Consider the following 25169-nt stretch of genomic DNA (forward strand, 5'->3'; position numbering starts at 1 on the left):
CATAACATCTAGGTATAACCAACACGGTGTTTGGTCATAAAATAACCCATAAGATAAACTGTATTTACGTGACGGTACTACAACAAACCTTATTGATTATGATATTGTCAACCGAAGACTAGCAGGGTCAACTCAAGATACTAGGGTATGTAGGAGTACTGTTATTTATGTTAAAAGTAAAGACCAGATACATAGATCTAATAGCATCTAGGGTTAATTTAAAGCTGAAAGTTTGGAAGGGTAACTACCTCTCGGGAAGTTATGAAGTGGTGGACTCCTGGATGGGAATTAGAGAGAAATTTTCCAGGAATAGTTGAATACTAAACTGGAGAGTTTAAAAATTCGACAATGTGGAAGATGGATGGAATAATCTTAGGAAATCAATTTGTGAAGTTGCTGATGGTGCCTTAGGGAAGAAAGTTAGGAGTCCAGTCAGGAATATTAACGAAAAGGTTATCATGTTTAACAGACAGTAGACAGTAGAAGGGGCTTATGCAAGAATTATCTGAGTGATAAATCATATGAAACAAAAGGAATGTAAAGAAGTGGAGAAAGTATTAAAATATTAATTAAGGAGGTGTGACGTGGAGGCCATGGATAAAATTACCAGGGATATGCAGATAGACGACATAATAGTAAAATATTGTGCTGGCATGTTAATAAATTGAAAGGGAATAGTTAATTCCGATTTTCCCAGTTTAAGACAGGAACGGGGCCACAATGAGTGATAAGGAAAGAGTTGAAGAGAGATGAGCAGAACATTTTGAGAATGTGCTTAACCGAGGTAGAGTATCAGGAAAAGATATAGAGGAAAATAAAAAAGTTTGTGATACCTCGGAATGTGAAGGGAGATTTATTTTGCGATGAAGAATTAGCGACAGTACTAAAAGGAATAAAAAATAATAAGGCCCCAGGAACTGATAGTGTGTAAATGAGTTTCTTAAACATGGTGGCTCTGAGATTAAAAATAACTTAATGAAGATTATGATATATCTATATATATAAAAATAAGTTGTTTGTCTGTCTGTCGACTGACGTCATTATAAGGATTGAGCTGTATGTCGTCATGAAGTTATTTGTCGTCATGTTTGTTATGACGATGCTTAGTATATGACGTCATTATAAGTATTTAAGAAAATCGTTCAAAGACAAATTTTAATTGTAAGAAGATCGTTGAAAGAGAAATTTTAATTGTAAAATGACTGAAGAACTACAATGGCAACAGCCGAGGAAGCTGCTCAAAGAGTCTATGCCAAAAGACTTGCGGCTGATAGAGAAAGTAGAAAAGAAAGCGTGCTGAGGAATCACAAGACCAGCATGAAAACAGGCTTGCGGCTGAGAGAAAGTAAGAAAAGAAAGCGTGCCGAGGAATCACAAGAACAGCAAGAAAACAGGCTTGCGGCTGATAGAGAAAGTAAGAAAAGAAAGTGTGCCGAGGAATCACAGTTGTCCCTTATTTTTATATATAAGATATATATATATATATATATATATATATATATATATATATATCTATATATATAAAAATAAGTTGTCTGTGGATGGATGGATGGATGGATGTGTGGATGGATGTGTCAGGTGACGTCACCTGAAAAAACTGGATTAGGTGACGTCAAAACTGAAAAAACTAAAAAAAGGCAAAAACTACAAAAAAAACTAAAAACTAATAAAAAAAATAAAAAGCTAAAAAACTAAAAAAACTATAAAGGTAAAAACCAATAAAAAACTAAAAAAAAACTGAAAAAACTAAAAAAAGGCAAAAACTACAAAAAAAAACTAAAAACTAATAAAAAAAGTAAAAATGCTAAAAAACTAAAAAAACTAAAAAAACTAAAAAAAGGTAAAAAACTAAAAAAAATAAAAAATAAAAAAAAACTAAAAAAAAGGAAAAACTGAAAAATAAGCTAAAATAAAGGTAAAAACCAATAAAAAACTAAAAAAAAAAGGAAAAAAACTATAAATGACGACACTCAAAGAGAAAGCGACCAGGACAAAAAACTAAAAAAAAAGGCAAAAACTACAAAAAAACTAAAAACTAATAAAAAAAATAAAAAGCTAAAAAACTAAAAAAACTAAAAAAAGGTAAAAAACTAAAAAAACTAAAAACTAAAAAAAAACAAAAAAAGTAAAAACTAAAAGAACTAAAAAAGAAAAAAATAAATGACGACACTCAAAGAGAAAGCGACCAGGACAAAGGAATGTTCGATTAGCAATCAACAAAGCACCGGGACACAGGGAGTATAAATGACGACCAGGACATAAGTAAAAAAAAAAATTACAAAACTAAAAAGAAGGTAAAAACTACAAAAAAACTAAAAGAAAAAAAAACTAAAAACTAATAAAAAACTAAAAAATCTAAAAATCTAAATAAACTAAAAAGAAAAAAAAGGAAAAAAATAAAGGAGAAAAACAAAACTAAAAAACGAATGTATATACAGACCGGTACACCGGGATACAAATGACGACCGGGACACAGGGAATATAAATAACGACCGGGACACAGGGACACAACTACATCGGGGACACCGGGGGAAACAGGGGATATAAATGACGACCGGGACAAAAAAAACTAAAAAGAAATAAAACTAAAAACTAATAAAAAAAACTAAAAAATCTAAAAATCTAAATAAGCTAAAAAAGAAAAAAAAGGAAAAAAATAAAGGAGAAAAACAAAACTAAAAAACGGATGTATATACAGACCGGGACACCGGGATACAAATGATGACCGGGACCCGGGACACAGGGAATATAAATGACGACCGGGACACAGGGACACAACTACAACGGGGACACCGGGGGAAACAGGGGATAACCTGACAATCTATTTATATGCAAAGACAATGGGACAGCAAAGAATGTTGTATATTCGCAAGTTTTACGTAGTTAAAACCATATATATATATATATATCTATATTCACAGGTGGGACATAGGGACACAACTACAATGGCGCGTAACTATTATGGCGCGTAACGACTTACGCGCGCGGGGGGGCTTGGGGGGGGCGCGAAGCGCCCCCACCAACTAGGTGTTGGGGTGGCGCGAAGCGCCACCCCAACAGCTAGTATATATATATATATATATATATATATATATATATATATATATATATATATATATATATATATATATAAGATAAGTTGTTTTTGTTTGTGTGTCTGTCTGTCTGTCCGCATATGACATTCTGAATTATTTCATCATATACCAATTCAAAAACGAATGTATTCAAGCCGAAGTAGCTGAGTTGGTAAAGGTTATGTTCCAGGTTCTAGGTCCGAGAGGTTCCAGGTTCGAACCTTGGCTTTAGCATTAATACAAAAGAAGAAGAAAAACTAAAAAAGGTAAAACTACAAAAAAAATTAAAAAGAAAATACTAAAAAACTAAAAAACGTTAAAAAACTAAAAAAAAAAAAAACTCAAAAAAGGTAAACTAAGAACTAAAAAAGAAAAAAAACTAAAAAAATAAAAAAAGGTAAAAACAACTACAAAAAAAAACTAAAAAGAAAAAAAAACACTAAAAACTAATTAAAAAAACTAAAAAAACCAAAAAAAAACTAAAAACTGAAAAAGAAAAAAAAATTAAAAAGGAAAAAAGAGAAAAATAAAGGAGAAAAAGAAAACTAAAAACCGGGGACACAGGGATATAAATGACGACCGGGACACTCAAAGATAAATTACAGACCGGGACACAAATGGACGACCGGGACACCGGGACACAGGGAATATATATGACGTCCGGGACGCTCAAAGAGAATTACAGACTGGGACACTGGACACAAATGACGACCGGGATACTGGGAATATAAATGACGACCGGGACACAGGGACACAACTACAACGGGGATGCCGGGGGCACAGTGGGATATATAAATGACGACGGGGACGCAGGGAATGTTCGATTAGCAATCACCATCACCAAGCTCAAGGGCAATCATTAGAATAATGAGGTATAGATCTGAATACGGATTGTTTTTCCCATGGACAATTTTATATTGCATGTTCAAGAGTCGGTAAAACCTGACAATCTCTTTATATGCACAGACAATGGGACATCGGGGAATGTTGTATATTCGCAAGTTTTACGTAGTTAAAAACATATCTATATCTATATATATAAAAATAAGTTGTCTGTCTGTGTGTCTGTCTGTGGATCAGGTGACGTCATGTTTCTGTGTCGGCTGACGTCATGAAGTTAGTTGTCGTCATTTTTGCTATGACGGTGACGTCATTAAAGATATTTAAGACATATATGTTCACGTAGAAATCTATAATGTTTAAGTTTAAAATGACTGATGAACTTACAATGGCAAAAGCCGATGAAGATGCTCAAAGAGTCTATGCCAAAAAACTTGCTGCTGATAGAGAAAGTCAGAAAAGAAAGCGTGCCGAGGAATCAAAAGAACAACAAGGAAACAGGCTTGAGGCTAAAGAACGCAAAACCGCGCAGTTAGATGAAGATCCACCTGGACAGCGAGACTCAAAACATATGAAAACTGAAAATGATAGCGATGATGATTGGGTTTGGGATTTTGACTTGAATAAGGTCATCAATGCTACCAGATTTTAGTTAAAAAAAACAAAGGTTCGGCGATATGTATTTCATAGTGAAGCTGAAAAATAAAGAAGAAAAAGAAAACTGAAAAAAGAAAAAAATGTAAAAACTAAAAATACTAAAAAGAAAAAACACTCAAAGAGAGAAATTACAGACCGGGACACAAATGACGACCGGGACAGAGGGAATATAAATAACGACCGGGACACTCAAAGAGAAATTACAGACTGGGATACCGGGACACAAATGACGACCGGGGACACAGGGAATATAAATGACGACCAGGACACAGGTATTTAAGAATATCGTTCAAAGACAAATTTTTTAATTGTAAGAAGACCGTTGAAAGAGAAATTTCTAATTGTAAAATGACTGAAGAACCTACAATGGCAACGGTACCACCATCGAAGTAGATAACCAGTGGGTTGTTCCATATTCCCCATTAGTGCGAAACGTCACCCCAAGTCAAATTCGTGCATTGTTTGGCATCATTTTAACAACTTGCTCTCCATCAGCTCCTACAGAGTTATGGGAAAAATATAAGTAAAAAATGTCCGAAGATATACTCCATCGAAAACAGTTAGAGACGTCAGATATGACTTTGATTTTACATCAGAAATTTATAAATACACTTTAGTTATTATAGAAGATTTGTGCGTACGTATGGCAAACAAACCTCTTCAGGATTTGGGAATGCCTTCACCTAACCGTATCGCTGCTGTTTCGACATGTGTAGAATTGGATCGTGAAAAAAGTTACAGTACGAATGATCTATTGTCGTATGTACAAAATAACATTTCCAAGTTAACGTCGGAACAAAAAGACATTTATGATACGATAGACTCAATTTCAGGAAGTATACAACTACCTGCTGATTTCTGTAATTTAGTGACGTCCAAAAATGAATTGATTGAAAAAGTATTTCCGAATATTCTAAAAAATTATAAAAATAATAAATGGCTAAGTGAAAGAGCGATTCTCGCACCCAAAAATATAGACGTCCACGAAATCAACAATATTGTTTTGACCAAGATTCGAGACCAGGCAGTCCTTTACAAGTCAGTCGACACAGTTTTGGAACCAAATGAAGCGGTTAATTATCCATCTGAATTTTTAAATTCCATAGATCTTTCAGGGTTTCCACCACACGTGCTACAACTAAAAATAGGCGTACCAATAATACTTTTAAGAAATATCAACCCACCAAAGCTTTGCAATGGCACGCGACTTGCCGTAAAAAAAAACAATGGAAAACCTAATAGAGGCCACAATCTTGACAGGGCCTTTTGAGGGTGAGGCTGTTCTTATTCCTCGCATTCCCATGATTCCAACGGATCTGCCTTTTCAATTTAAAAGATTGCAATTCCCAATTCGATTAGCATTTGCAATCACCATTAACAAAGCTCAAGGTCAATCATTAGAAAAATGTGGAATAGATCTTAATACTGATTGTTTTTCCCATGGACAATTGTGCGTTGCATGTTCGAGGGTCGGTAAACCTGACAATCTATTTATATGCAGCGACAATTGGACAGCGAAAAATGTTGTATATTCGCAAGTTTTACGCAGTTAATCTGTATTGTATCTATCTATCTATCTATCTATATAAAAACGAGTTGTGTGTATGCATGTTTGTTTGTTTGTAAAAAGAGCGTTTGCATATGACGTCATTATTAGTACATACGGCTTTGTATATGCACAGACAATGGGAAAGCCAAGAATGTTGTATATTTGCAATTTTTACGTAGTTTAACTCCTGCAGACGAAATGAATGCTTGCCTGAAAAATTCTAATTTATGGGCACACGTAAAAATATTAAAATTAACTACAAATATGCGTGTCCGATTGCAAAACGATGACTCTGGTCAAACATTTTCAGATCAATTGCTGGCAATTGGAAACGGAAAGCTCCCAGTAGTGGGAAAGCCAAAAATGTTGTATATTCGCAATTTTTACGTAGTTTGAAACACATATATAAATCTATCTATATTCACAGGTGGGACACAGGGACACAACTACAATGGCGCGTAACTAATATGGCGCGTAACGACTTACGCGCGCAGGGGGGCTTGGGGGGGGCGAAGCGCCCCACCAACTAGGTGTTGGGGTGGCGCGAAGCGCCACCCCAACAGCTAGTATATATATATATATATATATATATATATATATATATATTCACAGGTGGGACACAGGGACACAACTACAATGGAGCGTAACTATTATGGCGCGTAACGACTAACGCGCGGGGGGGGGGGGGGGTGCGAAGCGCCCCCACCAACTAGGTGTTGGGGTGGCGCGAAGTGCCACCCCAACAGCTAGTGATTTATAAAAAAGGACGTCATTCATTTGATTTTTTCCCAAAATAGGTTTCTAAACTGATTTCCCCAAAGTCTTGATCATAATTAATTATCTTTTTGGGCCATCAAATTTTTGTGTACCAATCTTCAGAAAAAAAAAAAAAACACTATCGAACCGTTTTCTAGAAAAACGACACGGGATTCTGATTAATAGATAATTCTTCTGGGCTTGGTTTGTTTTAGCGGGCGTCTTTTGGCCGAAAAACCTCCTGGGGGTAGGAAGTATGTAGGTGATATAGGATTCATTTACTCAGACAGGAAGGATGGGTTACATAGACAGGGAGTAGTGTTCATGACGAATAAGGAAGCTGCTAAGTCTTGTTTAGGCTGGGAAGGTATTGATAATTGAATGTTAATCGCTCATTTTATGACTAAAAGCTCAGATTATCGGTTCTAGTAGTATATGCCCCTGTAGAACAAACTGATGGAGGTATTAGTGACTCAGATGAATTTTACTTACAGTTACAGGAGCATATAGACAGGGTCCCAGATAAAAATATGGTGTTTTTATTAGGAGATTTTAACGCCCTTGTCAGTAGAAATAGGGATAGATGGTATCCTAGCCTAGGTAAATTTGATGTAGGTAAAGAAAATAGTAATAGCTACAGGCTCCTTCGATTTTGTAGGCATAACTATCTAGGTATAACCAACACGGTGTTTGGTCATAAAATGACCCATAAGATAAACTGTATTTACGTGATGGTACTACAACAAACCTTATTGATTATGATATTGTCAACCGAAGACTAGCAGGGTCAACTCAAGATACTAGGGTATGTAGGAGTACTGTTATTTATGTTAAAAGTAAAGACCAGATACTTAGAACTAATAGCATCTAGGGTTAATTTAAAGCTGAAAGTTTGGAAGGGTAACTACCTCTCGGGAAGTTATGATGTTGGTGGACTCCTGGATGGGAATTAGAGAGAAATTTTCCAGGAATAGTTGAATACTAAACTGGAGAGTTTAAAATTCGACAATGTGGAAGATGGATGGAATAATCTTAGGAAATCAATTTGTGAAGTTGCTGATGGTGCCTTAGGGAAGAAAGTTAGGAGTCCAGTCAGGAATATTAACGAAAAAGTTATCATGTTTAACAGACAGTAGACAGTAGAAGGGGCTTATGCAAGAATTATCTGAGTGATAAATCATATGAAAACAAAAGGAATGTAAAGAAAGTGGAGAAAGTATTAAAATATTAAATAAGGAGGTGTGACGTGGAGGCCATGGATAAAATTACCAGGGATATGCAGATAGACGGCATAATAGTAAAATATTGTGCTGGCATGTTAATAAATTGAAAGGGAATAGTTAATTCCGATTTTCCCAGTTTAAGACAGGAACGGGGCCACAATGAGTGATAAGGAAAGAGTTGAAGAGAGATGAGCAGAACATTTTGAGAATGTGCTTAACCGAGGTAGTGTATCATGAAAAGATATAGAGGAAAATAAAAAAGTTTGTGATACCTCGGATGTGAAGGGAGATTTATTTTGCGATGAAGAATTAGCGACAGTACTAAAAGGAATAAAAAATAATAAGGCCCCAGGAACTGATAGTGTGGTAAATGAGTTTCTTAAACATGGTGGCTCTGAGATTAAAAATAAGTTAATGAAGATTATGATATATCTATATATATAAAAATAAGTTGTTTGTCTGTCTGTCGACTGACGTCATTATAAGGATTGAGCTGTATGTCGTCATGAAGTTAGTTGTCGTCATGTTTGTTATGACGATGCTTAGTATATGACGTCATTATAAGTATTTAAGAAAATCGTTCAAAGACAAATTTTAATTGTAAGAAGATCGTTGAAAGAGAAATTTTTAATTGTAAAATGACTGAAGAACCTACAATGGCAACAGCCGAGGAAGCTGCTCAAAGAGTCTATGCCAAAAGACTTGCGGCTGATAGAGAAAGTAAGAAAAGAAAGCGTGCTGAGGAATCACAAGAACAGCATGAAAACAGGCTTGCGGCTGATAGAGAAAGTAAGAAAAGAAAGCGTGCCGAGGAATCACAAGAACAGCAAGAAAACAGGCTTGCGGCTGATAGAGAAAGTAAGAAAAGAAAGCGTGCCGAGGAATCACAGTTGTCCCTTATTTTTATATATATAGATATATATAAAATAAGTTGTTTGTTTTTGTGTCTGTCTGTCTGTCCGCATATGACATTCTGAATTATTTCATCATATACCAATTCAAAAACGAATGTATTCAAGCCGAAGTAGCTGAGTTGGTAAAGTGTTATGTTCCAGGTTCTAGGTCCGAGAGGTTCCAGGTTCGAACCTTGGCTTTAGCATTAATACAAAAGAAGAAAAAAACTAAAAAAGGTAAAAACTACAAAAAAAAATTAAAAAGAAAATACTAAAAAAACTAAAAAACGTAAAAAACTAAAAAAAACTAAACAAAAAAGGTAAAAAACTAAGAACTAAAAAAGAAAAAAAGAATAAAAAAAATAAAAAAAGGTAAAAACTACAAAAAAAACTAAAAAGAAAAAAAAACACTAAAAACTAATAAAAAAACTAAAAAAACCAAAAAAAAACTAAAAACTGAAAAAGAAAAAAAAACTAAAAAAGGAAAAAAGAGAAAAATAAAGGAGAAAAAGAAAACTAAAAACCGGGACACAGGGAATATAAATGACGACCGGGACACTCAAAGATAAATTACAGACCAGGACACCGGGACACAAATGACGACCGGGACATCGGGACACAGGGAATATATATGACGTCCGGGACGCTCAAAGAGAAATTACAGACTGGGACACTGGGACACAAATGACGACCGGGATACTGAGAATATAAGTGACGACCGGTACACAGGGACACAACTACAACAGGGATGCCGGGGGCACAGGGGGATATATAAATGACGACGGGGACGCAGGGAATGTTCGATTAGCAATCACCATCAACAAAGCTCAAGGGCAATCATTAGAATAATGAGGTATAGATCTGAATACGGATTGTTTTTCCCATGGACAATTTTATATTGCATGTTCGAGAGTCGGTAAACCTGACAATCTCTTTATATGCACAGACAATGGGACATCGGGGAATGTTGTATATTCGCAAGTTTTATGTAGTTAAAAACATATATATATCTATCTATATTCACAGGTGGGACACAGGGACAGAACTACAATGGAGCGTAACTATTATGGCGCGTAACGACTTACGCGTGGGTGGGGGGTGCGAAGTGCCCCCACCAACTAGGTGTTGGGGTGGCGCGAAGTGCCACCCCAACAGCTAGTGATTTATAAAAAAGGGGAATTACCTAGCGAGTTTAGGAAAACCTTTATTAAACAATTGTATAAGATAGGTGACAAGAGTGAGTGTGGTAATTATCGAAGCATTAGTCGGGTCTATATAGGTAGCAAATTACTTATTAATATGATACTTTTTAGACTGACAGATGCTGTAGACACAGTTATATCAGAAGAACAGTGCGGTTTTAGAAAATATAGAGGATGTGTTTTTTGAGTCTTAGGTTAATAATTGAGAAGTGTCTGAGTTATCAAACACTTTTAGTCCTCAGTTTTCTAGATTATGAGCAAGCGTTCGATTCTGTTGATTGAATAGCTTTAGCGAAGGTCTTATCCTTGCATGGTATACCAGACAAATACATTAAAGTGATAAGTTCTATGTACGAGAATAACAATGCTGCGGTTAAGGTAGGAAATGAGGTTAGGTGCTGATTTCGTATTAAATCAGGAGTTAAGTAAGTTTGTGCTCTATCACCCTTTTTTTGGATCATTTTGATTGACTATCTTAAAGGCAATGTGAGACCACAAAATCAAATGGGGAGAAATAACTCTCCTGGACTTAGACTATGCCGATTGTTTAAGCATATTTTAGATGTGTTTTAGGAAAATGAATTATCTTAGAGGTTTTGCGAGTTCAGGATGCTAGAATTGGCTTAACAATTAGTGTTAAGAAGACTAAGTCACGAAGGCTAGGAATAAGTGAAGATGAAAAGGTGACATTGGGTAACGAAAAGGTTGATCAGGTGGACAGCTTCACTTACCTTGGTAGTATAATTAGTAAAGATAGTGGGATCAGTGAAGATGTTAAAAGTAGAATAGTCAAGTGTTTTTTCACAGTTAAGAAAAGTTTGGAAGAATAGCAAGATAAGTCTGCAAACCAAGGTACCAACTTTAGAAACTTCAGTGATGACAGTAGTCAAATATGTTCTGAAATATGGGGGCTTCGAAAAGAGGATGAAGCTTTGCCAGATGTTTTCCAGAAAAATTGCCTACGGGTTTTCGGGCACTCGGCCGACTGACCGTATTTCAAATAGTAGACTGTACGAAAATTTTGGTTCAATCCTGCTTTCTAGGGCTATAATGAGAGAAAGGTTGAGATGGCTAGCGCACGCTCTGTAGATGAAGGATGACGGATTGCCGAAGATTGTCCTTTTCGGCCAACCATCTAGGACTAAACGGAAAGCAGGTCGTCTGTATTTGGGGGGGGGGATGTCACAAAGAACGAAATGGGTACTTCCTGGGAGGGTGTAAAGAAGGAGGCTTTGAACAGATTGGAATGGAGATGAAGTGTGCTTAGCTGTGTTGGTCTCAGGCGGCTTGGTGCTAGAGGCCAAAGTAGTATTAGTAGTAGTAGTAGTTTTCTTGGAAAAATACTCAGTTATTGTTCTCTTAAAAAGTGTAGAGGTATTTTTTTTTCTATCTCATATCCCTGTTTTTTTTTTTTTTGTTCTTTTAGTTTGGGGTCCGACTTATTCCACCAAAAAGTTCCATCCTGCAGAAAATAGATCCCCCTGATATTTCTCCCCGACAATTCTCCCCTGGAAAATTGTTCCCAAATGTAAAATTGAGCAGCCTAAAGGATATCAAGAGAAATAAAATTATGAAGAAAAGTATACATCAGCAATTACAAAGGAGGTGCGGTGGTTCATTTTGTAGGTGGGGGGATTCCAGATGCCGAATTACGCGCGTTTCCATGCGCAAGTTGTTGAAATCTCGATGAGCCTTCAGATAAATATAGGAAGGGGTAGGAGGAGGGTAGGAATTAATCTCTCACGTCTCGTCATTTAGACTAGGCCTGAATAAAGGTGCTGTGGGGTGATGCCTCCCATCTATTTGCAGAAAGAATGTTTCTAACTTTTGTTTTAAACCTTATTTAACTAAAATAAACCACGTAATATTTCAGAAAATTAGATTCAGTGATCCCATCCCTTTTGATTTCTGGAGATATATATGTTATACACCTTTATTATTGGCCATTCGGGGGAGGTCCTCTATTACTACAATCTTTTTCTTTCTAGCGTAAAATATTACGTTCACAGGTCTCCTGGCACAGAGGTGGGAAAGACAAGACGGGAAGATGATCAATATTTTGCTGTAGTAGGGGGGGGGGGAGTAGCCCGGAGAGGAACCCTGAATTTTTTTCTTAATTTGAAACTTACAGTCGCAAGTCTTTGGGTGAAAGGGGCTGCTGTGCAAAGAATATTCCATAAATTGTTCCCTGTAAATTTGGTCCCTCCTCTAACAAAGGGAGTAATAAAAAGGGCTGACTGTTTCAATGTGCCTGAAACTCATATAAAAACCTTGGACTAAGGATACCCAATGTAAAACGAAAATAAAAATAATGTTACTTACCCTCAAAATGCAGCCCAAACAAAAACCAGAAAAGTGTAAAAAAAAAATTCCCCAACCATTTCAAGTGAAAGGAGCTATCTTAGAAACTTGGGAGGGTCTCATTCAATTGAAATTGGAAGTTTTAGTGTTCTGTTTAAAGGGCGAAAGCTGCTGAAGGGCGATCAACCTCTCTCTAGGCTCCTTTTCTGCTGTCCGGCCTTCCTCCAACCCCTTATGGTATTGAACCAAATTTTGAGATATCTGTTTTGTTCAAGAGCTTCTAAATGTCTAATAAATTTACCATCGGGTTAATATCAACCCCGCAGCCCCAATGTCAACCTTTAACTTTCCCTGCTATGATAAACACCCCCCCCCCAAAAAAAAAAGGAAAAAGAATTAGTATTTTGTGAGATCGTAAAAATAAATATGAATTTCCTACGGGGTGGGGGGGGTCGGGTAGTGAATACGCCTAGGACTGTGTTGTTGCATGTATCGATGTATTTTTCCTCTTGTTTATGTACTTCGTGTTGTTCTGTGTTGTTTTGACGTGTTTCTCAGTGAATGAATAAATTCAATTAAATTATTGACACGACCTAAATTTGTCATTGGATGGTAAATTAGATTTGGGTATTTTCTTTCTTAATTAGATTGGGTTTTTATATTCTTTACAATGACACTAACATGAAATATGTTGGCCGTCAAATTCTACAGAATAGTGTGTATTTACTTTTTCTTTACTTTGTCGTTGTTGTTTTTCCTGGAACACCAAATCCGCTAGTACCTCCTCTTTGAATGTGCTAATCTTTTCCTCGTTCGATTTTGAAAAAAAATTTAAACTTAAAGATTGTAAAAACTTACTCGGTAACATGTTTATAAACTTACTCGATCTTTAATAATCCAGTTCATAGTTGATTTCTAAAACAACATGCTTTTTATTTATTTTGTACTCCTTTTTTACCCCTCTCATATTTTATCCGCTTTTTTTTCTTTTTCGGTTTTCTTGTGTTTATTTCTTATTTCTTTTAGTGCCAATTTAATTTTTTTTTTGGATTTGTATGTAGATGTGAAATACCGGGTTTCTGGATAGTCACTAATAAAGTATATATCTATCTACTATACGTGCTAGTAAGGGTGATCGTAGTAAGTTAGAAAGTTAGGTGTATTCTGTTGCAAATTCTGATAATTAATACTACTTTTTTGCACTTTGTTTCCCTCCCCCCTTCTGCCATGGAATAGGGTAAAAATTTCAAAATAGCTGAAAATATGCCTCTAAGTGTAACCAGATCTATATACAGCCAGGCACAGACAATATTTAGCACAGGTGGTGCTAGATATTTGAATTATGCTGAAAAGTGCAAGGACACTGGAGCGGTAATAATAGCTTAATGGGGTGGGGGTGCAGTCTAGCTCTTTCTAGGTTTTCTTTGTTTTTAAGTTTAAATTTTTGTTCTTTTTTCCCTTTTTTAAGACATGGATGTACTGCGTATCAATCTGGCTTGTCTTTTTTGTCACTTTGTCAATTTTCCCTTCATTGGCAGTTCTAGTAGAGCCAATTCAAATTGCAAGAGGGGGAGCATGGAATCGTAAGTAACGCTTTATTTTAATATGGTGGTTGTTTTTGTTCTTTCTATTTTTATCCGTCATTACCCCTTATCCTCAATTGCTTAGCTCAGTTCAATTTAGATAGAATCCCTTCAAAAGAGATCCCCCCGCGCCCCCTGGATCCGCCACTATCCCCTTTATACATGATGGTCCAACAGAGGGGTTGCAATCAGAGCAGTACCTTTCGATCAGTGTTTCGTGCAATGTGGTGTTTTGCCGGACTTCGGCATATATGGCGAAATCTTTCAGCGAGAGGGAGGTGTCTGAGTTAGCACCTAAAGAGACTTTGTGGATGTATCATTCCAATTTTATATATTGAACAAAAATGAGCTGGTTATTGAAAAAAGAATAAAGGGTGGAGGGTACCAAAATTGTCAGTTCTGTTACACTCAATCTATCATATTTATTTATCGGTTAAAATGTTGGTACTGGCACTAAATTTTGATGAACTATCAAAAATTTACATCTAGTATTTGCTTTTGGCACAAGGAAGCACCACAGCTACACCCCAGAGCAAAAGATGCGGCTATTTATCTCCTAGTATCTTTGAGGAAGAGTGGCTTCAATGATTTTGTTCTGCTAAATCATTATTTTTCTACAATGAATGCCTAATCGCGACCTTTGGGGCTTTACACACCTTTAATGAATCACATGAATCCTTTCATCATTAAGATTGAACATTGTGCTTGTTTTCAATTAAATAAAAAAAAACAAGCTTTTTAACTGAAAGTAAGGAGCGACATTAAAACTTAAAACGAACAGAAATTACTTCATATATGGAAGGGGCTGCTTCCTCATCAACGCCCCGCTCTTTACGCTAAAATTTGACTCTTTCTCTCAACTCTTCTTTTTAAAACAGTAAAAAACTTTAGTATAAAGAGCGGGGCGTTGATGAGGAAGTAACCCCTTTCATATACGAAGTAATTTCTGTTCGTTTTAAGTTTTACTGTCGCTCCTTACTTTCAGTTTAAAAAACTTTTTTTTTTTATTTAATTTTTGAACGTTTTTCAATCAATGCATGTTTTGATTTCGGCTCTCCGCAGAGGAATAATTAAAACGAAATTTGCATATTTATTATTTTTTTGGCTAAATGGCTTTCTCATAGTTTTGATCGAATTATTTTGAGAAAAAAGAGCGGGGGAGGAAGCCTAGTTGCCCTCCAATTTTTTGGTTACTTAAAAAGGCAACTAGAACTTTCAATTTTTTACGAATGTTTTTATTAGTAAAAGATATACGTAACTTATAAATTAGCTTACGTAACGAACTTTTGTATTCTCATGTTTTTCTTACATATGTGAGGGGGTTCGCCCCCTCGTCAGTGCCTCGCTCTTTACATTAAAGCTTAAATTTTTTCCCAATTCATTAAGAATGACACCTGAATCACAAAAGCCGTAGAATAAATAGTTGAAATTACTAAAAATACTTTAGCGTAAAGAGCGAGGTATTAGGAGGAGATGAGCCCCTCATATGCGTAATAATTTCTGGCCGTTTTAAGTTTTAATGCTGCTCCTTACTTCCAGTCGAAAAAACTTTTTCATATTTATTTTTTCATTGTTTTTTTTTTAAATAATGCTAGAGAATCCTGCACTCCCTTCATGGAAATTTTCTTCCCCTATGACAAATTCCTCGATAGAAAGTTCCCCCAACATATCCCCCTCTTCTCAGCCCCTCCCCCAACCAAAAAATCCCCCGGAACGTCTGTACACTTCCCAATTACCATTACCATATGTAAGCACTAGTCAAAGTTTGTAACTTGTAGCCCCTCCCACGGGGATTGTGGGGGAGCAAGTCGTCCCCAAAGACATAGTTATAAGGTTTTTCGACTACGCTGAATAAAATGTCTATCTCATAATTTTGATCCGTTGACATTGGGAAAACAATTAGTGTGGGAGGGGGCCTAGGTGCCCTCCAATTCTTTTGGTCACTTAAAAAGGGCACTAGAACTTTTCATTTCCGTTAGAAAGAGCCCTCTTGTAACATTCTAGGACCACTGGGTCGATACGATCACCCCTGAAAAAAAAAACAAAAACAAACAAATAAACATGCATCCATGATCTGCCTTCTGGCAAAAAATACAAAATTCCACATTTTTGTAGATAGGAGCTTGAAACTTCTACAATAAGGCTCTCTGATATGCTGAATCTGATGGTGTGATTTTCGTTAAGATTGTATGAATTTTAGGGGGGGGTTACCCCCTGTTTTCTAAAATAAAGCAAATTTTCTCAGGCTCGTAACTTTTGATGGGTAAGACTGAACTTGACGAAACCTATATATTTGAAATCAGCATTAAAATGCGATTCTTTTGATGTAGCTATTGGTATCAAAATTCCATTTTTAGAGTTTTGGTTACTATTGAGCCGTGTCGCTCCTTACTACATTTCGTTACCACGAACTGTTTGATAATCTTTTATTTCTTTTAATTTATTTATTTAATATCAATTATTAAAAAAAAATAACATAAGCACATCTGTTCAAATGCCATAGCATGTTATGGAGGAGGGATAATCAAGCAAAAAAAAATAATTAGTATTAATCTCAGAAGAGGGTTTAAAAAACAAAGCATAACTACAAAATCATGTATCCTGCTACCAATGATTGAACACTCAACTCCTTTCTTAACCCATATCAATCGAAACGAAATACAGATTTATATTATAAATTTATATAATTTATATACAGATTAATATTTGCCAAATTACTACTTTTAATGCTCTCATTTAACGAATTCCGCGACTTAGCCCTTTTAAAAATAAGGGGAAACCCCGACCTAGACGTAATCAATTTATTAACATTAAAATTCAAAGGGTGAAAATTTCACTTTCTTTCATGCGTTAAAAATTATTGAATAATAAAAATATGAGGAAAATCCATCGAAGATTTAAAATTTGAATTGATCCTGGATGACGAAGTCATTTTAGAAATTGTTTTACTGGTTGAAAAATTAAAATTTACGATGCTAAAAAAAAAGGAAAAAAATGCTTAGAGATTTGCTGGATAGTTTCTTCCACAAAAAATTTACATCTTGTAAAAATTCTAGAAGACTTTACAAAAAAAAATAAGCAAAAAAACAAACAACCTTTTTCAGTTGAAAGTAAGGAGCAACATTAAAACTTTAAACGAGCAGAAATTATTCCGTATACAAGGAGGGCTGCCTCCTCGTCAATACCACCCTCTTCGCGCTAAAGTTTTTAAGTATTTTTAAAAAAGTTGAATTCATTTTAAATGGTCCCTGTTTTTCAGCAGTCGTTCTTCGAGAATTAGAACAAAAGGCCTAACTTTAGCGTAAAAAAATTAGGTATTGAGGAGGATGTAGCCTGCCCCATATACAGAATAGTTTCTGTTGGTTCTTTGTTTTAATGCTGCTATTACTTTCAGTTGAGAAACAACTTGTTTTTTAATTTAAGTTCTGATGTTTTTCAGATAATGGCGGAAAACCCACCTCCTCCATGGAAATTCCTCTACCCACGTAAAATTCCTCTATCGAAAGTTCTACCGCTTAAAATGCTCCCCTAGGAAAATCACCCTCGGACAATTTCATCCTCGCTGCTATATCCCCCACCCCGAAAATTTTTGCGGACGATTCTGCCTGAAGATTTTCCTTAGCATATTGTCATTCGAAAAAACACTTGTTTTCTATGTACTCTATGATCGTCTTTATATTCAACCCCCCCCCTATGTTGAATTTTTTCCCAAACCCCTTCCATCCAATAGAAAGCTTCTCCCACGGAAAATCCCCTCTACGGATAAATCCCCCAGAGAACTCCAACCCCACTGAAAAATTTCCCAGACAATTCCCCCAGAAAATTTGCAAATGGAAAATTAAGTCACCAAAGAGAAAGATAGACAAATAAATCGAATGTCGCATAGGAATTCTGGCAAATTCCACTTGTTTAAAATTTTTCCTTGAAAGCTCACCCCCAGCAACCTCCCTCCCAGCGGCGATTTCTCTCCGCAGACCCCCCCCCCCCTGCGCTGAAATTTCCCCTTCTGAAAAATGTATGCATGCTTCGTATTAACAAATACTATATTTGAACAATGGGCAAATTGTATAACTCACAGCCCTTTATCCGGGTGCTATTGGGGATCTTGTCATCCCCAAAGACACTGTTATTGGACATTCCAGCTATTCTGAATAAAATGGCTATCTCAAAATATTGATCGGCTGAATTTGGGGTAAAAGGGCGTGGGAGGGGGACTAGTTGGCCTCCAATCTTTTTGGTAACTTAAAAATGGCACTAAAAATTTAAGTTTCCTCTCAAACGAACCCTCTCCTAATCTTCTAGGACCATGCACTTTTCAATAAGATTCCATGACTTTTGGAGGATGTTTCTCCCTTGTTTCGAAAATAAGGCAAACTTTGTCTGGGTTGTAACTTTTGGTTGGTAGCATTAAATTTAATGAATCCTGTACATTTGGAATCAGCATGGAAAGCCAATTCTTTTTATGTGTCTTTTGTTATCCGTTTTTTATGGCACTTTGTGTCTACCAAGTGACATACAGCGACCGCAAATTCTGTCGGTCGGTCGGTCTATCTCTCTGTCTGTCTGTCTGTCCCGGTTTGGCTACTTTAGGCACTTCCAGGTAAGCTAGGACGATGAAATTTGGCAGGCTTGTCAGAAACCAGACCAGATTAAATTAGAAAATGTATTTTCTCCGATTTGACCATCTGGGGGGGAGAGTGGGGGAGGGTTAAATTGGAAAAATTAGAAAAAATTAGGTATTTTTAACTTACGAACGAGGGATTGGATCTTAATGAAATTTGATGTTTGAAAGGATATAGTCTTTCAGAGCTCTTATTTTAAATCCCAACTGGATCTGGTGACATTGGGGGGAGTTGGAGGGAGGGGAACCTAAAATCTTGCAAAAGGCTTAGAGTGGAGGTATCGGGATGGAACTTGGTGGGAAAACTAAGCCCAAGTCCTACATACGTGATTGACATAACCGGAAAGGATCCGCTCTCTTTGGGAGAGTTGGGGGGAGGGTTAATTCTGAAAATTTAGAAAAAACGAGGTGTTTTTAACTTACAAAGGAGTGATCAAATTTTAATGAAATTTGATGTTTGAAAGGATATCGTGTCTCAGATCTCTTATTTTAAATCCCGACCGGATCCAGTGACATTGGGGGGAGAAAAATGAGGTATTTTTAACTTACGAAGGAATGATCGGATCTGAATGAAATTTCATATTCAGAAGGATTTCGAAACTCAGATATCTTATTTTAAATCCCGACTGGATTCAGTGTCATTGGGGGGGAGGGGGAACCGGAAATCGTGGAAAACGGTTAAAGCGGAGAGATTAGGATGAAACTTGGTGGGAAGAATAAGCCCAAATCCAAGGTACTTGACTGACATAATCGGACCGGATCGGCTCTCTTTGGTGGAGTTGGGGGGGGGGGGTAATTCGGAAAAATTAGAACAAATGAGGTATTTGTAACTTACGAACGGGTGATCAGATCCTAATGAAATTATATATTTAGAAGGATATTGTGCTTTAGAGCTCTTATTTTAAATCCCACCAGATCCAGGGAAGGGTCGGAGGGGGAAACCGGAAATCTTGGAAAACGTGAAAATTGAGGTATCTTTATCTTACGAATGGGTGATCGGATCTTTATGAAACTTGATATATAGAAAGGTCTTATGTCTCAGGTGCTCCATTTTCAGTTCAAATTGGATCAAATTGGAGGCAAAATTAGAAAAATAGAGGTTTTTTTACTTACGAGTGGGCGATCGGATGTAAATGAATTTTGATATTTAGAAGGACTTTGTGACTCATAACTCTTATTTTAAATCCCGATCGGCATTAAGCCTCTGATTTTCCTTTTAAATCAATCTATTGATTCTCAGAATTTTGCTAGAGCTCATACCATATGAGCTCTTGTCTCTTCCGACCTCGTCACAAGTGCCATATGAGCTCTTAGCTCTTGTTTAGGGTTTTGGTTACTATTGGTCCACGTCACTTCTTACAGTTCGTTATTACGAACTCTTTGATTTATATTCTAGAATTTTGTCTTGTCGATTAATTTAAAATTAAAGCTGTATTTTTAGTTTCTTAGAAAAGCTTTTGGGTAATAGACATTTAAAAAAAATGCCTTCTTCATTTTAAGCTTCAGCCATTTTTTTTTTACGATGTTCCTACTAGTTTATTGTAAAGATAATTGGTTTCTGTAGATTTTATATTCCTCTTCGATGTATGTTTTTATTTGCAATAATTCATTTGCATGAAAAGCCTCGTGTATTTACGAATTTTTAATTTTAAAACAGCTGTTTGCATAGTTCTTTTCTTTCCGTTTACATAACTACAGCTATTGTCATTACTTTTGTGAGTTTTCTAGTATTGTTTAAGTGTACGGTCCTCTTTTAGGCTAAAACCCTTTCTAAATTTTCTTTTGTTGTTGTATTTGCATTTCGCAAAGGCTTTATTTGTCTTAAAAATATTACTTTTGTCAATAAAAGAAAATGTGGAAAGACATAGCCAGGAAGAATGTAATGAAAATAGAAAATATTTTGAATAAGAGAAATGCAAGTTAACGTTCTGAAAGGAGTGAACTGTTTTAATGTTTTCATCGTTTGTACCTGATCCAGGAATGTGCTAGATTAATTGCAAATTTGCAATCAATTTTGTACTTTTTAATTAAGTTGCAATAAAATTGTAAATGACTTTCTCGGATAGAAGTAACCTAATAAAATGTAATTGACTATTTCTGGCAATTTATTTGTCAATTACACTGGAAGAAGATAATTAACCTGAAAGTGTCGTTGTTTATTTAGCTTTTGCTTCATCACTGGTGTACTTACAACCTCAGTTATCTCTAAAGAGTATGTAGATACTCAAATACGAACACGGGAGTTTTTTTTTCGAAGAGAGGTAATAATAAATTTTTGTTTTGATGATTTGAATGCGAAGTGCCCAAATATTAGTAAAGCTTGGGATTGGGGGAGGAGGGTTAGGCTCCGTTTACGAAGTTCCCAAATATTAGTAAAGCTTAGGATTGGGGGAGGAGGGTTGGGCTCCGTATATCTACTTCGGCATTCGTTTCTGTCCAAAATTACCAGCTAACATTTTAATTGCACAATCCGAATTATGAGGATAAAAAACCTGATCGTTGGTGTTATAACACCAGCCACTTCTATTATCTTGGTTTTGGAGCATTGGTGTAATTTTGTCAAAATTCCGGAGGGGGGGCAAAGTTGGAACCAATTTTACCAAATCAAGGGAAAATAACAGTGAAAAATGGAAACTGAGTTATATAGTACCATAAAGGCAGAGACATAGTAAAGAAAATGCCTCGTTCCTCTGGATGCTTGAATTCTGCAGGCTTATATTAGTCTTGACATAATTTTTGAAGAAACTAAATTTCAGCTTAGGGGGCAAACTGGGATCTGGGGGGCAGTTGCCCCCTGTCCCATAGCAAATTACATTGCTATTTTTAAGTAGTATATCTGACATGTTGGCCACGCTGGTATTTTGTTTTTACCACTTTTAATTGAAATATAGTTGAATTGAAAATTGTATTTGGTCACTGAGTAATAACTGTAATAAGTGTGACAACTGTAATAACACTGTGACAACTGAGCTATAGTTGCTCGAAAAAATTATGGTAGCCCATGTTTGAATTGAACTTGCTGAAAACGTCACTTTTAATCTCTGAATCGAACAATTCAAACGCCCCTTCAGTTGTGGATTAATGCCTGATGCGATATTTCTCTTTTACTGAGGTTCTTCATTTTGTATTTATATCTTTTTTAATCCTTATTTTTCTGTTTTCTAGAGGTATATTTCACACCCGTTGCCTGTTTTCTACTTTTCAATTTTCTCGATTATATAAGCAGACCAATCAGTTCTGTGTTACTTTGGGTGAGTTTATTTATCTACATTTCTTTTGTTTCTTTTATCAGTCTAACCTATTTCTTTTATCAAACAAATAGGGCAAAATATTGAAGCCAATAAAATAATACGCCTAGTTCGATGTGAAAACTAAACATTTTGCTCATGGCTATATCCTGAAGCTGAACTAGTTTTGTATTTTCAATAGATATAAACGATCTTATTTCCTAGCATTTTTGACTATTTTATAGTATCTCTGTAGATGAACAAGGCTCGTAAACTGGGAGAAGGTCGGTGCCTCCGGGTCCTGTCCCTGCAGAAATACCAAGATTATACCCATAATTTCCATTCTTTTTTATATATAATCTGTTTTTTCTCATTTTTTCCTCCATGAATCCCGACAATACACACCTGCCTGAAATATTGGTCATTCCTTTGTAAGTTCCCGGTAGTGTTTTCTCGTCTTTTTTTACATTAATATGCTAGTTTACACCATAGCCCGCTCGCTTGATTTGATACCCGTTAACGGGTACTCAATTTTGTCGTATTGCTTCTGTTGCTGCTATTTCAGGAAGTTCCAGATTTTTTTTTCTTTCACCTTTTTGGGTTCAACTGAGTACGGCTGTGCTACTTGAATCTACATAGTATACAATTCATGGGATAATTCCACGTCCTTTTGCGATATTGCTGCTATTTCAGGAAGTTACAGATTTTTTTTTCTTTCAACTCTTTGGGTTCAACTGAGTACGGGTATGCTACTTGAATCTAAACAGCATGCAAATGGGAGAATTCCACATCCTTTTGTGAAATATATTCAAAATTTAAAGCAGCGACATATATTTGTAATCAAGTAATTAGAAAGGTTAATGGCTAAGCTTTTGTTTTTTATAGAATTATATTCATCTTTGCTTGAGCTATTCTAGCCGAGTCGTTGGCACGCTGGAGTTCCAATTTTATGTCCTTCGGGATATCTGTTAGAGTCTTTGTTTCGCTCAGTATTTATTGTGGGGTGGGGGTCAGCTGTTTGATAAACCAAGCTGAGCTAGAGTCGACCCAGCTCCACTTAGGCACCTGGAAAAATCTGAGGTATATACACGGGAAGCGTTGGATGATTTGCCCCAACCACGCACATCACTCTTAGCTGAAGGCATAGAATCAGGATATTAGGACCTGCGCAGCGCGGTTTTCCTAAAAGGTCTGCATGATAAGAAATTTTTGCCTTGAATTAGCCAGCATTTAACTGTTTATTTCTAGGATTGTTGATGCAAAATTAGTTAAAAATCACTTTTGATTCCAAAACTAATTAAATTTTAATTCAATTCTGTTAAGGATAGGAGTTAAATTCTTGAAAAATCGAGATATAAAGTTACATAATATATTAACGTTTTTCGTTCGTTTATTTTCTCAGTCTTTTTCTGTGTGTTTTTGCTTTGCTTCTGTTTATGTACTTTTTTGCTTTGGGGACTAAGCTACCCGGGCTACGCGGTTCATTAGTCGGCATGCGAAAAAGTTTCGCTTATAGAAACCGACATTTAATTTTACTTTCTAGGATTGTCGATACAAAAATTAATTAGAAATAACTTTTGTTTCTAAAGTTAATAAAATTTTAATTGATGTTTTATCAAGGTGCGATTAAGTATTTTTTTAACCAAAAATAATAGATATAATAGGAGCTAAATTCTGGAAAAGTCTAGATATGAGGCCATGGAATATTTTACCGTTTTTGTTTGTTTATTTTCTCAGTCTTTAAGCTTTGTATTTAGTAATTGAAAAAGGGTGTGAAAAACATAAAAATACTAACTGTCATTTAATCTATTCAATATATATATATATATATATATATATATATATATATATATATATATATATATATATATATATATATATATATATAAATATATATATATATACATATATATATATATATATATATATATATATATATATATATATATATATATATATATATATATATATATATATATATATATATATATATATATATGTATATATATATATATGTATATATATATATATATATATATATATATATATATATATATATATATATATATATATATATATATGTATATATATATATATATATATATATATATATATATATATATTCTCGACTTTTTTGCTTTGCTTTTGCAATTTGTAGCTTGCTGAGAGGCAGAGAATCAGGAGATCGGCATATGGGCTACGTGATTCATTTGTCTACTGACTAAAACGTTTTGCTTGAAATGACTGACATTTTAACTGTAACTTTCTAGGATTCTGGGTACAAAATTAATTGCAGAAGTTTCATTTGATGTTTTCTAAGATGTTCTTAGGTATTTTTTGAACCAAATATATATATATATATATATATATATATATATATATATATATATATATATATATATATATATATATATATATATATATATATATATATATATATATATATATATATATATATCATGAAAAGAGAAATCACCAATGCAACAGCGCAAACACATAAAAAAAAAGAAAAAAGACAGAAGGAGAAAAGGAAGACTGTTTTCCTAAATTAGTGATTAATATAGACCAGCACTTGAATGAGGCCTTAACCCTACTCATCCATACAATCACATAGGTCAAACAGCATAGCCAAACACAATCAACCATAAAGAATAATCCATGGAAAGGCAGTCATGTCGTCAATAAGTATAAGTCGTCATTTACCAAACAATAGAAAAAATAATAAAGACAAATAATTCAGAGGCAACAACCCAACACAAGGTCTCATCAGGAGAATACACTGGCCTATAGGGTTTCGCCACTTTAAATTCTCTACCCAGCCAAGTGTTGTGGCTACCACAGAATATCCATGGCATCCCCGTGTCAGGTATCACCCCCAAAATACATGCCTATGAAAAAAAAACAGCAAATGTAAAACAACCAAGTAACACCAAAACAAGCTTATCCTGTTAATATATCCCTCTTTTTAGCAACAATAGGTAAACTAAATATGATGAAATTTACCAAATCACAAATATTAACAAATTGCAAAAAAAAAAAATTAATGAACTAAACAATTATAGAATTCATCTTTACCATGTGGCTATTTTAAAAATCCGCTCTATTAGAAACACAATTCAAAATAAATGGCGCTGCATCATCATTTGTCGAACCTCCGAAATTAGTTAAAAATTTCTTTAAGTATTTCCAGATAATTCTTTTGATATTTATTTAAAAGTTCGTTATAATGAAAACAAAATTTTT

The 25169-nt window shown here is 35.2% G+C and overlaps 1 protein-coding gene across 1 annotated transcript in view; it reads left to right on the top strand.

The window, feature by feature from the left end:
• The window catches only part of LOC136028755 (equilibrative nucleoside transporter 1-like), a 166061-nt gene that overhangs the window by 97103 nt on the left and 43789 nt on the right, over positions 1 to 25169 (top strand). The window contains exons 9-10 of the mRNA XM_065706640.1: positions 13964 to 14078; positions 21865 to 21950. Coding sequence (XP_065562712.1) covers positions 13964 to 14078; positions 21865 to 21950 — 201 coding nt within the window. The remainder of the gene's footprint in view (positions 1 to 13963; positions 14079 to 21864; positions 21951 to 25169) is intronic.

Source organism: Artemia franciscana, chromosome 7 (assembly GCF_032884065.1).
Source record: "Artemia franciscana chromosome 7, ASM3288406v1, whole genome shotgun sequence".
Taxonomy (NCBI): domain Eukaryota; kingdom Metazoa; phylum Arthropoda; class Branchiopoda; order Anostraca; family Artemiidae; genus Artemia; species Artemia franciscana.